Raw genomic sequence first — 19,993 nt, forward strand, 5'->3', positions numbered from 1 at the left:
TCTCAACAGAAACTATGCAGGCCAGAAGGGAATGGCAAGAAATATTCAAAGTGCTGAATACCAAGAACCTACAACCAAGATTACTTTATCCAGCAAAGCTATCATTCAGAATTGAAGGTCAGATAAAGAGCTTCACAGATAAGGAAAAGCTAAAGGAGTTCATCACCACCAAACCAGTATTATATGAAATGCTGAAAGGTATCTACACTAATAAAAGAGAAACATGGTAATTAGTGTACGACCGCTACCCTTCCCATTGGCTAATCAGCATATCCTTATGCAAATTAACTGTCAGCCAAGATGGCGGCCGGCAGCCAGGCAGCTGGAAGCGAACATGAGGCTTGCTTGCTTCAGTGAAGGAGGACTCCAACGTTCCCCGCCTGACTTGCTGGCCTCTGAGCTGGCAGTTTGAAACATTCTAACAAATATAGAAGCTAAACAAAACCCCAGAAACCAGCTTTCAGCCGGCCGGGATCTCAGAGCTGGAGTTATACATTGTTTCGATTATAGAACCGAAACAAACCAGATACTGGCTTTCAGCAGCAGAGGCCTTGGCCCAGAATAAAAAAAAAAGAAAAAAAGGAGCGGTTGGGAGCTTCAGTCAACAACCGCCAGCCTGAAAGCAGCCCTCAGCCCCTCACCCAGACTGGCCAGGCACCCCAATGGGGACCCCCACCCTGAAAGGTGTGTGACTAGCTGCAAACAGCCATCAGCCCCTCATCCAGGCTGGCCAGGCACCCCAGTGGGGACCCCCACCCTGATCTAGGACACCTTTCAGGGCAAACCAGCCGGCCCCAGGCCTCTATCCTATATAGTAAAAGGGTAATATGCCTCCCAGCACCAGGATCAGCGGAGCCGCGAGGCCTCCTGGCACTGGATCAGTGTGACAGGGGGCAGCGCCCAAACCCCCTGATTGCCCTGCGGCTCTGTGTGTGACGGGGCGGGGCCACAACCTCCCTATCCACCCTGCTCTGTTCATGACAGGGGAAGGCGCCCCAACCCCCGATCAGCCCTGCTCTGTGCCTGATAGGGGGGAGCTCCCCAATTCCCTGATCGCCCTGCGGCTCTGTGTGTGACAGGGTGCGGCTTCCCAACCCCCTGATTGGCCCTGCTCTGTGTGTGACAGGGTGCGGCGCCCCAAACCCCCCCTGCCCCCACAGGCCCTGCTCTGTGTGTGACAGGATAGAGCCATAACCTCCCTATCGGCCCTGCCCTGAGTGTGACAGTGGCGGCGCCCCAACCCCCTGATCTGCCTTGCTCTGTATGTGACAGGGGGCGGTGCCCTAACTCCCCTATCGGCCCTACTCTGTGCATGACAGGGAGGAGCTCCCCAACCCCCTGATGGGCCCTGCTCTGTGCGTGACAGGGTACGGAGCCCCAACCCCCCTGATGGGCCCTGCTCTGTGGGTGACAGGGGGCAGTGCCCCAACCCCCTGATTGGCCCTGCTCTGTGCGTGACAGGGGGTGGTGCCACAACCTCCCCATCGACCCCGCCTTGAGTGTGACAGGGGGCGGTGCCCCAACCCCCCAATCAGTCTATCCTGAGTGTGACTGAGGGTGGCATCGCAACCTCCCAATCCACCCTGCTCTGTGCATGACAGGGGCGGTGCCCCAACTCCCCAATAGGCCCTCCTCTGAGCCCGACCATTGGCTGCACCTAGGGATTGGGCCTGCCCTCTGCCACCCAGGAGCAGGCCTAAGCCATCAGGTCAATATCTCCTGAGGGGTCCCAGACTGCGAGAGGGCACAGGCCGGGCGGAGGGACCCCCCCCTCCTCCCCGCCCCAGTGCACAAATTTTTGTGCACCGGGCCTCTAGTTCTTTAAGAAGAGGAAGAAGAAAAAGGTAAAGATAAAAATTATGAACAGCAAATACTTATCTATCAACAAGTGAATCTAAAAATCAAGTGAATAAAAAATCTGATGAACAGAGTAAACTGGTGAATATAATAGAACCAGGGGCATAGAAGGGAGTGGACTGACAATTCTTGGGGGGAAAGGGGTGTGGGGGTGCAGGAAGAGACTGGACAAAAATCGTACACCTATGGATGAGGACAGTGGGAGGGGTAAGGGCAGAGGGTGCGGTGGGAACTGGGTGGAGGAGAGCTATGGGGGGGGGGAGGAACAACTGTAATAATCTGAACAATAAAGATTTAATTAAAAAATTGTCCTGTTATTAATTTTTCTTGTTTTCTATGGTAGGCCTGTAGTGCTATGATCTTTCCTCTCAGAACTGCTTTTACTGGGTTGTTTTTTGTTCATTTTGATTCTTTTCCAGGAAGTTGTGTTTTTTTTTAAATATATTTTTCTTGATTTCAGAGAGGAAAGGAGAGGGAGAGAGAGATAGAAACATCATTGATGAAGGAGAATATTGTTTGGCTGCCTCCTGCACGCCCTCTCCTGGGTATTATTATGTTTCACGTTGTTGCACAGCTCCCTTAAGCTTTCCTCCTTTTTTAAAATTGTTTTTTCTTTTTGGTTCTCTAATAGAGTGATTTTTTTTTCTACCCTGTCTTCTAATTCACTGATCGAATCCTCGGCTTCCCCTAACCTGCTCTGTATTCCTCCCACTGTGTTCTTTGTTAGTGCTATGTCATTCTTCATAGTTACTATATCTTTTCTCATGCTTTTGAGCATCTTTGCCATCATTATTTTGAACTCTATGTCTGATAAATTTCTTATCTCCATTTCATTTAGCTCTTCTGTAGAACTCTTGTTCTTTTCTTTGGGCGTTGTTTATTGTCTGCCTGTTCGAGTTTGTGACTGTGTATTAGGTAGATCTGCTACACCTCCAAATCTCTAGTGCAGGACAGTGTCAACCACTGTTTCTGACTAATTAGATCAGAACAAAACTCAAAATCTCCATAGACCTTCCTCTGCCTTCAGATTGATTTTATTCAGTCTTGAGCTTCAGGCAATCATCACAGGTGTGGCGAGAGGTTTTCCAACAGGGTGGGGCAATTGCTTCTGCCTGGGGGCTAATTGTTATTCTCAGTCTCTTAATGGGTCTCAGAAACTATACAGGGTGGGGCAAGCATTTTCCAGTAGGATGGGGCAACTGCCTTCCTCCCAGGCAAAACCACCTGGATGGCAAAGGTCTGCCTGAGAAAGATGTTCTTCGCCGAAACCAGTTTGGCTCAGTGGATAGGGCGTCGGCCTGCGGACTGAAGGGTCCCAGGTTCGATTCTGGTCAAGGGCATGTACCTGGGTTGCCGGCACATCCCCAGTAGATGTGCAGGAGGCAGCTGATTGATGCTTCTCTCTCATCGATGTTTCTAACTCTATCTCTCTCCCTTCCTCTCTGTAAAAAATCAATAAAATATATTTTTTAAAAAAAAGGAAAAAAAAAAAAGAAAGATGTTCTTCACAGTGTGAGGAAATGACTCAGCTCAGGAAACCGGGCTCTAACCCCAGAACCCCCAACCCTGGCTTCTGCTCACACAGCTCCAGTCCACTCTGCCCTCCCTCTGCCGGAGTCCAAGGTAAGTGGCTGCACACGAATTTTGTGTGTTGGCCCTTTAAGAGGATGCCTGTGTTTCCAGCCATCTCTCCCTGACAGACAGCAACTCTGCTGCTTTTCATAACGAGATGTTATGTGGGCACCTTTATCAGTTCTGCTTCTCTGGGCTGGGAAGCCTAGTTTGGGGTTTAGACCTTAGAGTTCTCGGTGGCAACCTCCCACAGCTGAGATATCTCTCCAGAACTTCAGCTGCTCTGTGGGAGCCCAGCCAGCCCTTTCAAGCCTCAGATGTGAGTGGGCGGTAAAGTTGACTTCCTTTTATAGGATTGAGAAGTCCAGAGGGCCATGAATGAGCCCTAAGGTACCCTCTGTGTGGATGTTGCTAGACCTACTTCAGTCTAGGGATGAATAATCATTCATTTCTCCAAAACTCTATACTCAGATTCAAGCCTGGAAAATATTTTGTCCTATTAAGAGCCTACAATAGAAATGAAGAGGAATGGATGCTTGGGAAAGTTGTGTCAGACCAAAGAAATGAAGAAGAAAGTAAAAAATGCGGGTAGGGGGTAGGGAGAAAATGAAGAAATATTCCAGAAGTTTTGCTTTATCACTGTCTTTGGCTGTGATGTCAGTGAATGTGATATCTGATGTGTAGTTCTCCTTGGAGAGAATGTTGAGAGGGAGTGGTTACTGTTTGGTTTTGGTGATTCTTGCATCGGTCCAATTAGGATGATGATGTTGACTGGGAGCAGTTCCCTGAAGCCAGAAACAAAGCTGGTTGTTTTAGGAGGGAGATGGGAGAGCAGAGTTAATGATCTGAAATCTCTAGGTCAAAGAGCTTTCACCAGTGATCACTCCTGTCAGTAATGCTATTTTATACTTTTGTCCCTAATTGTGTTAAAGTTAGGATTTGAGTTGCTAAAAAAAGACAAATGGGACTTATGTCTTATGCTGTTGAGTATTCAAAACATAGTAGTAACTCTGTGGGAAGGTGTCAGAGTCCTAAGTTAAATCTCATATTAAAAGTATGTGTAGCCCTAACCAGTTTGGCTCAGTGGATAAAGCGTCGGCCTGCAGACTGAAGAGTACTGGGTCTGATTCTGGTCAAGGGCATGTACCTTGGTTGTGGGCACATCCCCAATAGGGGGTGTTCAGGAGGCAGCTGATCGATGTTTTTCTCTCATCGATGTTTCTAACTCTCTATCCCTCTCCCTTACTCTCTGTAAAAAATCAATAAAATATATTAAAAAAAAAAAAAGCATGTGTATACCAAGAGGAGTGATTTTTTTTTTTTAAATCCTCACCCAAGGGTATGTTTTCGTTGTGTTTTTAATTTTTTTTATTTTACTTTGACATTTGCTGTAAAGCACAGAACAGTTAACATTTGAATGCCTCAATGTTAAGGTTACAAACAAAATCCTTAAGTTAAAGAGTTACAGGATCCCACATCAGTTATTTCACATTAAGTGCAGGTTTAAAAAAAATTAGTGCTGTTTGGAGCACGAGATACGCATTTCAATTTAACAACACAAACTTATTAGCACCTTTAAATTAAAATAAATATTGATGACCACATTGTAAATACGAAAGTATCATTTAAATAGGGGAGGGAAATCCAGTTCACCAACAGTGCAAACAAATAGCAGCATTTCCAAAGCTGAAATTAAATGTGTGTAAACACATACCCACTCGCCACTCTGCCTAGTACAGTGAGTAAGTCCTTCCCACCCAGGGCCGAAAAGAAAGAGTTCCTGCTAAGTCTCTTAGATTCCGAATCTGAAAAGTTGCCACAAGTTTTAGGCCAAGGGCTGGAAAGATTTAAGTGCAGTACAAGGGAGATCCGTATGTTTGAGCAGGAAGGAGTTCTTTTTCAGATGGGTCAACTAGAAACGTTTTCAGTCCAACAGCAGAACCTTCCAGCCTAAGCGTACACATGACCATAGGTCTACGTGATGTGACCCTGACTTCAGTGGGGCACCTGAGTGCAGAGCCGATGCTGCATGAGGAATGATGGCCCAAGCTCTCCACAGTGGACACTGCTTTGCAACCAGAGTACTTTAGGCCAGTTCAGTGTAATTACAAACGTTTGTGATTCTTAACCTATTGTCACCAAGTGGTTCTTAAGTAGGGAATGTCTGTCTGCTTGTTAAGTCTTCTTAATCTTTTCAGACATTAATGATTAGCCCTTCCCAATGTGGTTTTATATCACTCACAAGGTTACCATGTTTTCTTTCTCATAAGCACTCCATTTTTACACAGAACTTTATGCTGAGCTTTAGGTCTTTTAACAAGTGTAGCCACATATAAAAAGAAATACTAGATGCAGACTCAGTGGCCAATTATTTGCATTACAGTGTTACAAAAAACTGCTAGATGTTTTTTCTAAATCAGCATTTACCAATTGTCCAGACCAAAGGTCATTTCGAAGCATGAAAGTTCAGATTCCAACTTCTCCACGGACCCATGTACAACACAACTTACTCTGTTCCCAAATATTCCTGGAAGCACTTGCTTGCTCAGCTGTCATCGATTCCGATGGGTTTGTAGACACAAAATGCCATAAGGATCATGGTCACCAGCAGGGTGCTGAAAATGGTTTCCATCAACACCAGGTTCTGCCCCTGCGGCACCGTGTGTGGCCCACTCTGCTCCATTGGCTCCACCAGGCTCCAGGCCTTCTCCTGCCCCATGAGGAGGCTACACAGGTCCAGGCACAGCCACCACCACCACTGCACACAGCATCCTGATGGATGAATTAATTTTAAAAGTATGGTCTATACATACAGTGGAATAATTAAGCCTTAGAAAGGAAGGAAATTCTGATATGTTTTATATTGAATTTTAGAGAAAGAGGAAGGGAGAGAGAAAGAGAGAAACAGATGTGAGAGAGAAACATCAATTGATTAGTTGCCTACCCTTCGCACCCCAACTGGGGATGGAATCTGAAACCTAGGTCTGTGCCCTGACCAGGAATTGGACCTGCAACCTTTTGGTGAACTGGAAAACGCTCCAACTGAGACACTTGGCTAGGGCAGGAGTGGCCTTTATTATTATTATTATTAATGAAGATATTTAAGATTGATCAAATAAGGTAAATTAGTTGCTAGACTAAAATTTGACTTTCTGGCCCCGCTGGTGTAGCTCAGTGGTTGAGCATCAACCCATGAGGCAAGAGAATGCTGGTTCGATTCCAGGTCAGGGCACATGCCTGGATTGGGGGCTCGATCCCTGGTGGGAGCTTGCAGGAGGCAGCTGATTGGTGTTTCTCATCATTGATGTTTCTCTCTCTCTATTCCTCTTCCTCTCTAAATCAATAAAAACATTAAAAATTTTACTTTCTTGTTGAACTAAATATTTACTTGGGAGTACTTCTGTTTGAATATTTCTATTTTTAATTACCCTTTGATGAAAATACCACAGATATCAAGAAGCACCATGTGTCCCAGTCAGACTGGTTGAGAAATTCAGCGGAAGTGAAGCAATAAAAATACCAGCCATTTCTCTACCTATTTGCATATAAAATGGACAATATTTAAATGTTAAGCCATTTTATCCAGCACCATATTTAAGTGCTTTTCAGTGTTAATACTAAAAATTATTGTTAAAAATCACAGTTTTAAGCTGTGTATTTTATTCCGGTTGCATATGTTTGGCTCTTAATGTTCTCGTAGCTATAGTTTTGATTCCCTGCATTATCCTAAAATGTAATTGTACTTTGAAATTTAGAGTAGTAATTTAAGTTGCTTAAATGTACTTTCTTGCTATATTAATTTTCTGCAGTTGTGCTATCACCCACTCAGATTGTGCTCTATTAATATGCTACAGAAGTTTAAATTATTAGGATGTTAATATTTCCATCTTTTCTGGAAGAGTATTATCTATTTCCTAATGGACTGAACTCTCAAAACTGGCTAGAGGGTGGGGAAGGAGTGCTGCATGGTATTGTAGCTAAGCACTAGACCAGGGTTCAAAAGAACTGACTTCTGGTTTTGATTCTGCCACATAATATAGTACCCATTAACCTTAAGCAACTGGCATAAAGGGGGTGTGTGTGTGTGTTTAAATCAATTGTGGTGAAATACACATAACAAAATGTACCTTTTTAGCCACTTTAAAGTATACATCAGTGGCATTAAGTACATTCACATTATTATGCAACTAACCACCCTCTATCGAACCTGGGACCTCTATCTCCAGAACTCTTTTTCTTTTCATCTTGTAAAACTGACACTGTACCCATCAAAAAATAACTCCTCATTTTCCTCTCCCTCTGGCCCCAGACAACCACCATTATACTTTCTGTCTTAGGAATTCGACTACTCCAGGGATCTCAAATAAGAGGTCTCATACAGTATTTATCCTTTTGTGACTGGCTTATTTCACTTAGCATACATCTCATCAAATTGTATCATGTCTCAGAATTTCCTTCCTTTCTAAGGCTTAATTATTCCATTGTATATATAGACCATACTTTTAAAATTAATTCATCCATCAGTATATACTTGGATTATTTCTTTTGGTATCATGAATGATGTTGCTGTGAAAATGGATATACAAATATTTGTTCAGGACCCTGCTTTTAGTTCTTTTAGGTATATACCTAGAAGTGGAATTGCTAGACCATATGGCAATTCTATTCAATTTTTTTGAGGAACTGCCATACTGTTTTCAATAGCGGCTGTCCCATTTTACCCTCTCACCAGTAGTGCACAAAGGTTCCAGTTTCTCTACATCCTCACCAAGACTTATCTTCTGTTTCTTTATAGTAGACATCCTAATGAGTGTGTCTCATTGATTTGCATTTCCCTAATGTTGAGTGATGATGAGCATTTTTTCATATGCTTGTTGATCATTCAGTTTGTCTATTCAAGTCCTTTGCCCATTTTTTAATCCGGCTATTTGTTTTATTTTTAAGAGTTCTTAAATATATTCTGCAGATTAGCTCCTTATCAGATAGATGATTTACAAATATTTTTTTCATTCCATGATTTGCTTTTTCACTCTGTTGATCGTATCCTTTGATGTACAAAAAGTTTGAATTTTGATGTATTCCAATTTATCTTTTTTCTTTGGTTACCTGTGCTTTTGGTATCATACCCAAAAAATCATTTCAAAATCCAACATAATGAAGCTTTCCTTTTGTGTTTTCGTCTAGAAGTTTTACAATTTTAGCTCTTAATGGTTAGGTCTTTGATCCATTTTTAGTTAGTTTTTATATATGGTGTAAGGTAAGATTCCAACCTCATTATTTTGCACGTGAATATCCAGTTTTCTTAATATCATTTGTTGGAAAAAAACTACCCTTCTCCTTTGAAGTGGAATTGGCATTCTTGTAGAAAATCATTTGACCAGTAAATATGAGGATTTATTTCTTAGTTCTCCATTCTCTTCCATGGTATATATGTCTGTCTTTCTGCCAGTACTACACTATTTTGTAGTTTTGTAATAAGTTTTGAAGTCAGGAACTGTGAGACCTCTAACTTTGTTCTTCATTTTCAAAATTATTTCGCTATTAGTGATGCTATGATGAATCAAAGGGTTCAGGTGGTGACAACCTGCCTGATCCCTCCATTGCAATAAGGGAAGGAGTGGAGAGACTTCTCTAAGGTTTGGGTTTCTGCTGAACAATTCTGAAGAGGCTCTCAAGCATGTGAGGATCAATTTTGGATTGGCTGCTGTTTCTGAGGCAAGGTTAGAAGAGAGGATTAATCAGGGTTTGGGTGCTGTCATGAGACAAGGACAGTTTGGCAATTGGGTATCCTCAGTAACAAAGCAGGTCTGGGGGCATCATTGGTAAGAAAGCAGTGGCCCTCAGAGAGAGCTGTTACAGCATTTTACAGCTGCTGACCGACCTTGGGAGAAATAATGTTTCCTATTAACTTTGCACCTGCCTTTATCTTTGTCTGCTCTTCCAGCCCAGTTAATGGCAGGGTTATTTTTTTCTTTCATTCTGAGCTGATTTTTATCTTTCGTGTCTGACATGTTTTTATTCTTTTAATGGATTTGGGAAGTAGGGAATCATTGTATCTTAAGACTTGAAGCAAATAAATAAGTGGTTAAACCCCCCCCACCCCCCTCATTTAAGGCAAAAGTTCATGATTAGTAAATAGAGCATGATTTGGAAAAATTGTGAAGTAGGAGTAGTTTATTTGTTATTGCCATTTCCACTTTGCTTTCTGAGCCCCTCTCCCTCTGATGGGCACCTGGGACCCTTCACTGTCTCATCTCACCTAGGCTTCCAGTATTCTTTCTTAGGCTTTTCTTTCTTTTCCCCTATGTGAACTTGTGCCCATTGGTTGACCTGATGATGAGGTTAAGGTAGCTTAATATGTTCCTTTGAGGGGCATTTTCATTTTAAAAGGAAATTTCAGAATAATACTGAAACTAAGGAACAAGTTTCTGATGCACATTTCTGGCAAGATGAGGTGGTGGGGAGTGAGGATGGGAAGGGAAGCAGTTGTTTGAGTAGAGGTCAGACCTTACGCCGTCAGTCTGTCTAAATGGGGCCCCAAAAATCAGAAGTTGTCCTCTGAGAAGCTGATGACTGTTGGTGCCTGCCTTTCCCTCTTCTCCCTTAGGTGCTGAGGAAGACATAGTAAAAGCATCTGAGTGCCTGCTGGGCATGTGTCAGGAAAGCAAGGCTATTGTGTTAAGTAAATACTGTGGAAATGCATGCTGGAAGTTGAGACTTCAGGCAGATCAGTGCAAGGACAATTGGAAGTGCCCTCTTCTTACAGTGGTACACACACTGTTACCTTGGTAGTTCCAGGAGACAGACACCAAGGTGTGGAGACCTGCTCATAGTGTTGACCTATGCACTAACTGTCGGGACTTGTTTTAGTCCAGAGACAACCAGTGATCAGACTTTCTCCTTTCAAGCCTTTCTCACTGAAGCTAGGCAATACATACCCAGTTTTCCCTCAAGAAGAAATGTGAGCCCATAGCTTGTGGCCCAGTAACTGACTGGTACCTTTTACCTCTCCAGACCCAAGTTATTTCTTTCTTTTTCTTTTTTTAAAATATATTTTATTGATTTTTTTACAGAGAGGAAGGGAGAGGGATACAGAGTTAGAAACACCTATGAGAGAGAAACATCGATCAGCTGCCTCCTGCACACTCCCTACCGGGGATGTGCCCGCAACCAAGGTACATGCCCTTGACCAGAATCGAACCTGGGACCTTGAGTCCGCAGCTGACGCTCTATCCACTGAGCCAAACTGGCTAGGGCGCAAGTTGTTTCTTTCTTTTTATGGGGGGGTGGGGGCAGGGAAAGGGAGAGAGATACAGAAACATCAATGATGAGAAAGAATCATTGATCAGCTGCCTCCTGCATGCTGCACACTGGGGATCGAGCCCTCAACCTGTGCTAATTCCTTGTCTGGGAATCAAACTGTGACACCCCCCACACACACATACCCGTTCATATGTCGACACTCAACCACTGAGCCACACCGGTTGTTTCTTAATCCTGGGGAAATGTGAGGTTCCTGTTGTGCTTTGAAGATGAGTTGAGTTTTAGGAAGGATTTGAATCCCCAACCTCCAAATCTACAAGTGACTTCCATGGTAATCTTCCATGTGTATGCCACCTGAGCCAGGTTATGCTTACTGGTGCTGTGGCAATCTTGACTCACAGCTCCTGGGTCCAGGGCTGTTGTTCTAGACATCAGAAGCCTGCAACATTTTAGTCCTAGCCATAGTTTGAACTACTTTGAAGCTTCCTGTAAACTGGACTTTTGAAAGTGGTACTTTCCCAAGTCCCCTGGCCTTTCCCCTTTGGGAGCCCAGACCAAGTGAAACCTATTGATGCCACAGTATTGTTTGCTTACCTGTGGCTTCTGATGGCCTCTGCGCAGGCAGAGGTAGACTCTAGAATTAGGCAGCCTCAGCCCAACATGTGGTTCATTCGTACTGTTGCCCCTGTTTGAAGACTGTTAACTGGCCCTTTCCTTAAGCTCTACTGAGGAGTTGCACTGGAAAGGAGCCATCTCCCTGTAGATAGGAGTGACTCTTGTAGGGTTGATAAGGTGGGCTTTTGAGGCCTCTGAAGAACTTGAGCATATGATAGGCCCTGCCTCCCTGCCCTCCTACAACCTGTTTTGCCCACTACTGGATGAAAGCCTTCCCCTTTGTCGTCAGTTCACTACAGAGAGAATGGTTTGTGTTGGCTGTGTTGCAACTTTCCCTCTTAATGCCTGGAAATACAATTTTTTTTTTTATTAAATTTTTATTGTTCAGATTACATTTGTTCCTCTTCCCCCCCACCCCCCCCATAACTCCCCTCCTTCCAGTTCCCGCCCCACCCTCTGCCCTCACTCCCCACCCACTGTCCTCATCCATAGGTGCACGATTTTTGTCCAGTCTCTTCCCAAATCTCCCATTCCCTTTCCCCCCCCAAGAAAAGTCAGTCCATTCCCTTTCTATGTCCCTGATTCATTATAATCACCAGTTCATTCTGTACATCAGATTATTTATTCACTTGATTCTTAGATTCACTTGTTGATAGATGCATGTTTGTTGTTCACAATTTGTATCTTTACCTTTTTCTTCTTCCTCTTCTTAAAGGATACCTTTCAGTCTTTTGTGTAATACTGGTTTAGTGGTGATGAACTCCTTTAGCTTTTCCTTGTCTGTGAAGCTCTTTATCTGACCTTCAATTCTGAATGATAGCTTTGCTGGATAAAGTAATCTTGGTTGTAGGTTCTTGGTATTCAGCACTTTGAATATTTCTTGCCATTCCCTTCTGGCCTGCATAGTTTCTGTTGAGAAATCAGCTGACAGTCGTATGGGTATTCCCTTGTAGGTAATTGAGTCTCTTTCTCTTGCTGCTTTTAAGATTCTCTCTTTGTCTTTTGCTCTTGGCATTTTAATGATGATGTGTCTTGGTGTGGTCCTCTTTGGATTCCTTTTGTTTGGGGTTCTCTGCGCTTCTTGGACCTGTAAGTCCATTTCTTTCACCAGGTGGGGGAAGTTTTCTGCCATTATTTCTTGAAATAGGTTTTCAATATCTTGCTGTCTCTCATCTTCTGGCACCCCAATAATTCTGATATTAGTCCGCTTGAAGTTGTCCCAGAGGCTCCTTACACTATCTTCACACTTTCGGATTCTTTTTTCATTTTGCTTTTCCAGTTGGGTGTTTTTTGTCAAATCTTTGGTTTGATTCTTGTGCTCCTCTGGTCTGCTATTGGGTATAATATTCTTTATTTCAGTCCGTGTATGCTTACTTTCTAATTTCTTTATCGTAGCATCGAGGGTCTCATTAGTTTTCGTGAGGCTCTGCTCAAGTTTATAGCAAGCCCTCAAAATTGCGATTTTTAGCTCCATATCCTCCATTTCTGTCATGTTTTTTTTGTCTCCGCATCTTTTATGCTTTCTTGGTGCACCCCCTTGTGGTCTTTGTGCGCAGTCTTGTTCTAGCCAAGCCTTAATTGTTGTAGTTAACACTAGAGGGATTTGACCACCAGGCCGACTGGCTGTAGGAATCAGCTGTGTGGAAAACTTCAGTCCTCTGGGGAGGCGCTAGTCCAGCCTTTGCCTGAGGCGATCGGCAAATGGCTCTGCGCAGGGCTTGGGCAGGGCGGGCTCAACAGGGCGGGGGGAGGGAGCAGCTATGGCTGCTCTCAGTCCGTCCCCAGGGGCTCTGCCTCTCTGTCCCCGCAACCGCTGCAAACCTTGGAGGGACCGTAGCCAGATAGTCCCGCTTCTCCCGTTTGAGTCTGGGTCCCTAGAGACTCGCCCGGATCTGTAGCCCAGAGTCTGAGACTCACTCCTGATTGAAAACGACAACCGCGCCCTCAGCCACCAGCCCGCTTTGCGCGCACACCGCCGCACCACCGTACCTTTAAATTTTCCACACTGCGCCTCCTCTGAGCCTCGGAATGCTGTTGTTTTTCCTTCTAGTTGAAGAGTCTCTCCTCAGCCAGCCTTCCTGTGGTTCTGGTTGATGTCCGTTCCGTCTTTTAGTTGTATTTTTGAAGTGGTTGTTCGAGGCAGCAAACTCCGGTGTTTACCTATGCCGCCATCTTGGTTTCCTCCCTGGAAATACAATTTTTAATGCTACATTAATTTCTTTAGTAAATTTTACTCTGAACTGATTTTAGACTTACAGGAAAGTTTCAGAGATGATAGAGAGCTCCCATATACCCAGTTTTCCCCCATTGTCAGCATCTTACATAACCACCACACACTTGTTAGAGTGAAGACATCAACTTTGGAGCATTATTGTTTATTTAGATTTTATCAGTTTTCCTCTCAGTACCTCTTTCTGTTCAAGAATATAGTCTAGGTGCCACATTATATTTAGTTGTCATGTCTCCCCATTTCCTCTGGTCTGTGACAGTTTCTCAGTCTTTCCATGTTTTTCATAACCTCTGATCATTTTGAGGAATACCATCTAGCGTCCTTTATAATAATTTCAATCTGAGTTTGTCTGATATTTTCTTCATGATTAGACTGATGTTATAGGTTTGGGGAAGAATCCACAGTGGGGAAATAAATGTCCTGTGGAGTACTTGAAGTTTGTATAACTTCATTGGAGATGTTAACCATGATCACTTGGTCAAGTAGTTTGTCACCAAGTAGTTAGTTCTCCACCATAAAGTTACTGTGCTTCCTACTCTATTGTTTAGAAATGAATCACTAAGTTTAGCTCGCTGGAGGATATATAGAATTAAGTCCCACCTTTTGGAAGGGGGAGCATCTGTATATAATATTTGTAATTCTTCTGTAAGGAAGTGTGTCTCTTCTGCCCTATTAGTCATTTATTTATATAACTATGGAGTCATGTATATTTTATACTTTGAGTTATAATGCAATACTTTGGTATTTGTTTTGTTTACCAAATTGTTCTAATTCTGTACTTATTATTAAAGGTTTAATCATATGTAAAAGGGATGAGTTGAATGAAATAATATTATAGTACCTTCTAGCTCCAAAGTTCTGAACCAGGAGCTTTAAAAAACTCACCTTAAAATCAGATATTCTAAAATAACTTTCTCCATTTGCTTTCTAATCCCTGATTGTGTAGCCTTGGCCCTTGGTTCTACTTCCTTAACTACTTTTCTAGGACATCCTGATGGCTCATTTATTTGATATTGGCGCCAAAGAACATATGTCTGTAGGTAAAGCTGCTATGGCCTGGGGAGTGGAACTGATATAACTGTAGCTTTAGTTCCCTGGATATGCTTCCCAAGTTGCTGTTGGGGAAGAAACAAGTGTGAGTTTAAAAAATTTTACTGAGAGCTGGGAGTTCTTGGGCCCATTTCTTATACCGCCAGACTTCAGATCCTTTATCTAGAAAATGAAACCTTTCCATTAGATGGCCCCTAAGATTGCTCACAGCTGTGATTTTATCATCAGCATATAGTAAAATATCGGGCTGGTAGGTCTCATCTCAGTAATCAAGGCAAGAGTTGGGACTGGCCAACTTCTCTGAAACAAGCTTATTGGGTCCATCTTCTTTATCATCCTTTTTATTTACTTGATTAAACACACACACACACACACACACACTCACACACAGTGCATGGGATGAGCACATTCAGAAATGCAGGTCTAGAGCTGATGCCTCGATGTCTCATTGTATAGTGGCGAAGGCATGTTTTGCTGTTCATTAATGACCCCACAGTAATAACTTTGGAGGATCAGAACTAGATTGTTTATTACTAATATTTATAAATCAGTGGCTTCTTAAATGACATTCCTTTTATAGCAAATATATAGTATGTGAACAGTCTAGAAAAGTAGCCAAGGTGAATAGAATGTGGTGGCTTAAGTATGATAAGGCCCAATGAGTTATATTAAAGACGCTTTAGTTCTCAAAGCCGGTGTGTGTGGGGGGGAGAATGTCATTAGTCTCATATACTGAAAGCAGATGGGTGGAGGACAAGTAGGAACTAATGTACTGTGAAACAGGGCATATTCATTTGGTAATAAGGAGCAGTAAAGGGATGTTGTTTTTGGTTAGAAAACTAGGATAGAAGAGCATGGAATGACTTCCTCAGGCTGTCTGCCACTGAGTTGTTCTTTAAGGCCCACATCGTACTGGTTTATGAGATTGACTCAGAGCTCTGAATGAAAGTCCTCTGACCCACCACACCTGTCACTGTCCCACATTTCTGAGTGAAGTGGCACACTGCATATCCTGGCTTACAGTGTTAAATCAACAGGTATAACTTTTATGGTACTAGTTGCATGAGGATTTACGTTTGCTTTAATGACAAGTGTGTTTGGAGATGCCCATTCCTGTGAGTCCTGCTAATGCTGCTAGTGGCTTTAGTTTCCTATTCTCAAGTGAAATGAGTTGCTACTTCTTGAAGTGAACAGCAGATGTCACTGCATCTTCACTTACCAGGGCTCTGGATCATAGTTGTTTGGATGCAACCCAGTTCTTCGTACAACTCTCAAACCACTGACCTCAAATTGAGTATTTATTGCTCTCTGACACCCTAAGATCCCCTTCCTCAGATACAGAACCCAAATTGAAAATTGATAATAAACATAGCCCAAGAGATTTTCCTCAATTCCTTCACTATCCTCTTTACTTTATGTTATCTGTATTTTCATGTAGCTAACTGATGAGGTTTATTTGCCTTTTCCTATCAACCTTACAGTTGTTTAGGAACTGGGACAATTTTTTATATTTGTCTTCACACTGAAATGCTTCTTGGCCTTTCTGTAGCTTGCATTTTAAAAACCTTCCAGCAGTAAAGTTGATGCCACCGTTTTCTGAATTGAGGTGCTGAACATAGAGGAAACTGCCACTTTCCTTATTATTTTTTTGAACCCTTAGCTTCAGTAGTTGAGGAAATAAAAAACTGAATTGGGACAAAAGTTCTATGGGGCATCTTTTTAAAACATATCTCTTATGGTTTCAGTGTAGATAGTAGGGTTTCCCTATCTGACAGAAAGGTAAAGTTGGCGTTAGATTATTTTAGAAAGTCTGAGACATACTAAATTTTTGGTATCTTTTGCTCACATATATTGTGGTATAGCCAGGGTGAGATCTGTCCTAATATGCCAGGTTTACACATATATAGTGGTGCAATTATTAGTAGTTCCATCTTTCACTCTCAGTTGACCTAGTTTGAACAGTATGGTCTCTCTAAATTGCCATGGTGGTGGTGGGGCAATCTATAATTTCCAATTTTAGAAATAATAACCTTTTTTTTATTCAGGAATTATGCATGCCCTGAGTTTTCTGAGTTAAACACATGTAAAATAAGCAAAGACCACTAAGAACTTGTAATTCTGGAAAAATAGATTTTAGGTTTCTATTGATAATTGTCCTTCTGGAGTAATGATTTCCAAAGATGGCTGTGCATCAGAATCGACTAGTACCCTTTTTACAAATAGTTTCAGGGTTCTCATAGACCTCTACTGAATTTGTTCCAGAGCTTGAACTTGACATTACCAAAAATGTAGAACCAAAAATGCAATGCAAATGTACTGAACTATTTTGTGAGCAAGCTTCTAAATCAGCGATTCTCAACCTGTGGGTCGCAACCCCTTGGGCAGTCAAACGACCCTTTCACAGGGGTCGCCTAAGACCATCCTGCATATCAGATATTTACATTACGGTTCATAACAGTAGCAACATTACAGTTATGAAGTAGCAACGAAAATAATTTTATGGTTGGGTCACAACATGAAGAACTGTATTTAAAGGGCCAGAAGGTTGAGAACCACTGTTCTAAACTAACATGTAGAAGAACGCTTCTCTCTATGGTTTGGGTGGTGGTTGAGGTTCTTGGGGGTAGCTGCTTTGGGCCTTGAGGGTGTATTTGGCGTTGACATGAGTTGTTTTTTTGTTTCAGATGTCATCTGGGTGATTCTCAGTGTGGAGGTGGGTGGACTTTTAGGAGTAACGCAGCAGCTGTCATCTTTCGAAACGGAGTTCAACACACAGCCACATCGCAAGGTAGAAGGAAACTTCAACCCGTTTGCCTCTCCCCAAAAGAACCGACAATCAGATGAAAACAACTTAAAAGACCCTGGGGGTTCCGAGTTCGACTCAATCAGCAAAAACACATGGGCTCCTGCTCCTGACCAAACCGAGCAAGATGAGAATAGACTCTCACAGAACTCTGTAAATCTGTCCCCCAGCAGTCACGCAAACAACTTATCAGTAGTGACTTACAGTAAGGTAGGTGCCCTTGGAGAAGAGGAGAAGGGGTAGGTGGTGGGCCTTGGGATTTGTGATACCCCTTCATGGCAAACCTTGAATCCTAGAATGTTCTTTAAGACTGCTTAGCTCTCCTGCCAACAGCAACAACACAAAACCTACCCCTTCTCCCCTCCCCCCTCCCCCATCTTCATGTCCTGTGGATATTACTTCATCCACATTTATAATTTACTACTGTCTCTCTGCTCTGGTTTGGGTGTTGAAAGAACAAAGTTCTTTACCTTTACATTTTAAGAAAAGAAAGTCAAAATATCGCCAGCCATGCTTCCATTTTTAATGTATACTGAGCAACAACAACACACCTTTGGAATTGGTTCCTACTTTGATTTTTTGGGGTTTGGGTGGGATTCTTGTTTTTGTTTGTTTTGTTTGTTTTCGGAGGAAAAAGGCAAGCTCAATTATTTATCCTAACTGTTGCTGGGCTTTTACTTTATTTACCTTGTTTGCATGTCTTCTTGTTGATGTCTTTTCAGTCTATGTGGCCCATCTACTCCCTCATCTACAACCCAGAGTGGCCCAAGTGATATTTTGACTTTTCACGTGGGGGAATAAGAGAGAATTGTTTAATTATGATTTTACGTTTATGATTGTTCTGAGACACTTCTAGGTGTTTGATTTCTTGATCTGTTTTTCCTTATGCTAGTTGATTGACAATGTCTTCCACACACTGCTAAGGGGGTGATGGTTCCTGGTTGTTGGTTTTGGTTGGTTGAATAAAGCCCTTATGCTAAGAGTTCACTGTTGTAGGTGGTTCACGTATTGGGGCCTGTGAGTATTTCTGTGCATTCTTCTCTGATTAATAATGCTGCATGTTAGGCCAGCATCCCATCTATATAATCATATAACTGTTAAGTCTCAAAATTTACCCTCAAAAATTAAAAAATAAAATTAATGTTTATTTGAGGGACAAGTTGCATTGTTGTAAGAATGGTATTTTTCTGACCAATGCTTTATTAAAATATGGTCTAGATTAAGAAAAGAAACCTGGTAATGTGAATTCTCTTTTGTCACATGGTCTGGTAAGAGGGACTTCATTTAGCAATAGTGTAGCAAAGGGTTAATTTATTGGTTGGTTGAATAGTCACAAAGGGTTCTGTGTAGTCATGTTAATTCTCCAGGAAATTAGAGAAGTAAATTGATAAACCAGTAAATTGCCTATATTTGAGGAAAGACTTCACATCTTAACACTTAATCAAAGACTTTCCTGTACATTCCTGTTGCTCCAGATTTGTCTGTCTTAATCTTAACCCTTCAGAGTATGACTGTTCTAAAATACCTTGGTAGAACGGAAACTTGAGGCAGTTGAGTTTAATGGGAAGGTGAGAATTGGAGGAGGCAAAACCAATTAGTTGATCCATTGTTTTCTATAATCGAAGCTCCTTTACTCAAGATCAAACTACTTGGCTCAGCCATCATTGTAGTCTTAGGAGAGGGCTGGCATTCCTGACTAGGGCCCTGCACTCATCTTCCTGAGTCATGAACCTGTTAGTTGTTTTCTTTTCCTTTTGGGCTGATGCTTTTAACCAACTCTCTTTGCCCTGGCGTGTTTGTGGGTGCGCTGTCAGAATGAATTACTTATCAGCCTTAATTAAGGTTCCAGCATACTGCTTTTTTGGAATGGCTGAGCTGTGGTGAGGCTGTTGAGATATTTCTTAAGGTTGATGAACTCATACATGTTACCTAAATTGGTTTTCATAAACGCTGCAGGGTCATGTAGAAGCAGCACTTGTAAGAACCACAGAGTAAGATTCTCATTGGGGTTGATGAGACTTTGGGCTTTAATACATTGAGAATGTGGCACTTAGATCCCAAAGAGAAATTGGAGCCTCCCTTTTTTCTAACTTGAAGTAGAATACTATTCATAAAGCACGTATGTGAACATCTGGAAGCAATTCTGGCTAAAGTTGAGTCAGCTCTGCCTCTCAGGCTCCTAAGGAATGGGGTCGGTGTAAACCAGGGGTCCTCAAACTATGGCCCGCAGGCCACATGCAAATACAAATATTGTATTTGTTCCCGTTTTGTTTTTTTACTTCAAAATAAGATATGTGCAGTGTGCATAGGAATTTGTTCATAGTTTTTTTTTAAACTATAGTCCGGCCCTCCAACGGTCTGAGGGACAGTGAACTGGCCCCCTGTTTAAAAAGTTTGAGGACCCCTGGTGTAAACAGTCATCAGGAAGTACTAACAGATTTGTGCACTATTTAGAGCAGTGTACATTGTTCAGTAGGGGACTTGAAGAATAAAACAAGTGGCCCCTGCCAGCCAGCAGCTTATAGTACAGCTGTAAAAGTGACAAGACATGCATCCAGTTCAGTCAGGACAAGTATGAATTTGGTCAGTAGAGAACAACAGTC

General features: G+C 42.5%; 1 protein-coding gene across 1 annotated transcript in view; it reads left to right on the forward strand.

Annotated features, from left to right (window-relative positions):
- The window catches only part of ILRUN (inflammation and lipid regulator with UBA-like and NBR1-like domains), a 106,346-nt gene that overhangs the window by 62,087 nt on the left and 24,266 nt on the right, over positions 1–19,993 (forward strand). Inside the window, exon 4 of the mRNA XM_070418731.1 lies at positions 17,272–17,600. Coding sequence (XP_070274832.1) covers positions 17,272–17,600 — 329 coding nt within the window. The remainder of the gene's footprint in view (positions 1–17,271; positions 17,601–19,993) is intronic.

This window comes from Myotis yumanensis, unplaced genomic scaffold, assembly GCF_028538775.1.
Source record: "Myotis yumanensis isolate MYYU_CA2020_CCGP unplaced genomic scaffold, mMyoYum1.0.hap1 SCAF_6, whole genome shotgun sequence".
Lineage (NCBI taxonomy): Eukaryota > Metazoa > Chordata > Mammalia > Chiroptera > Vespertilionidae > Myotis > Myotis yumanensis.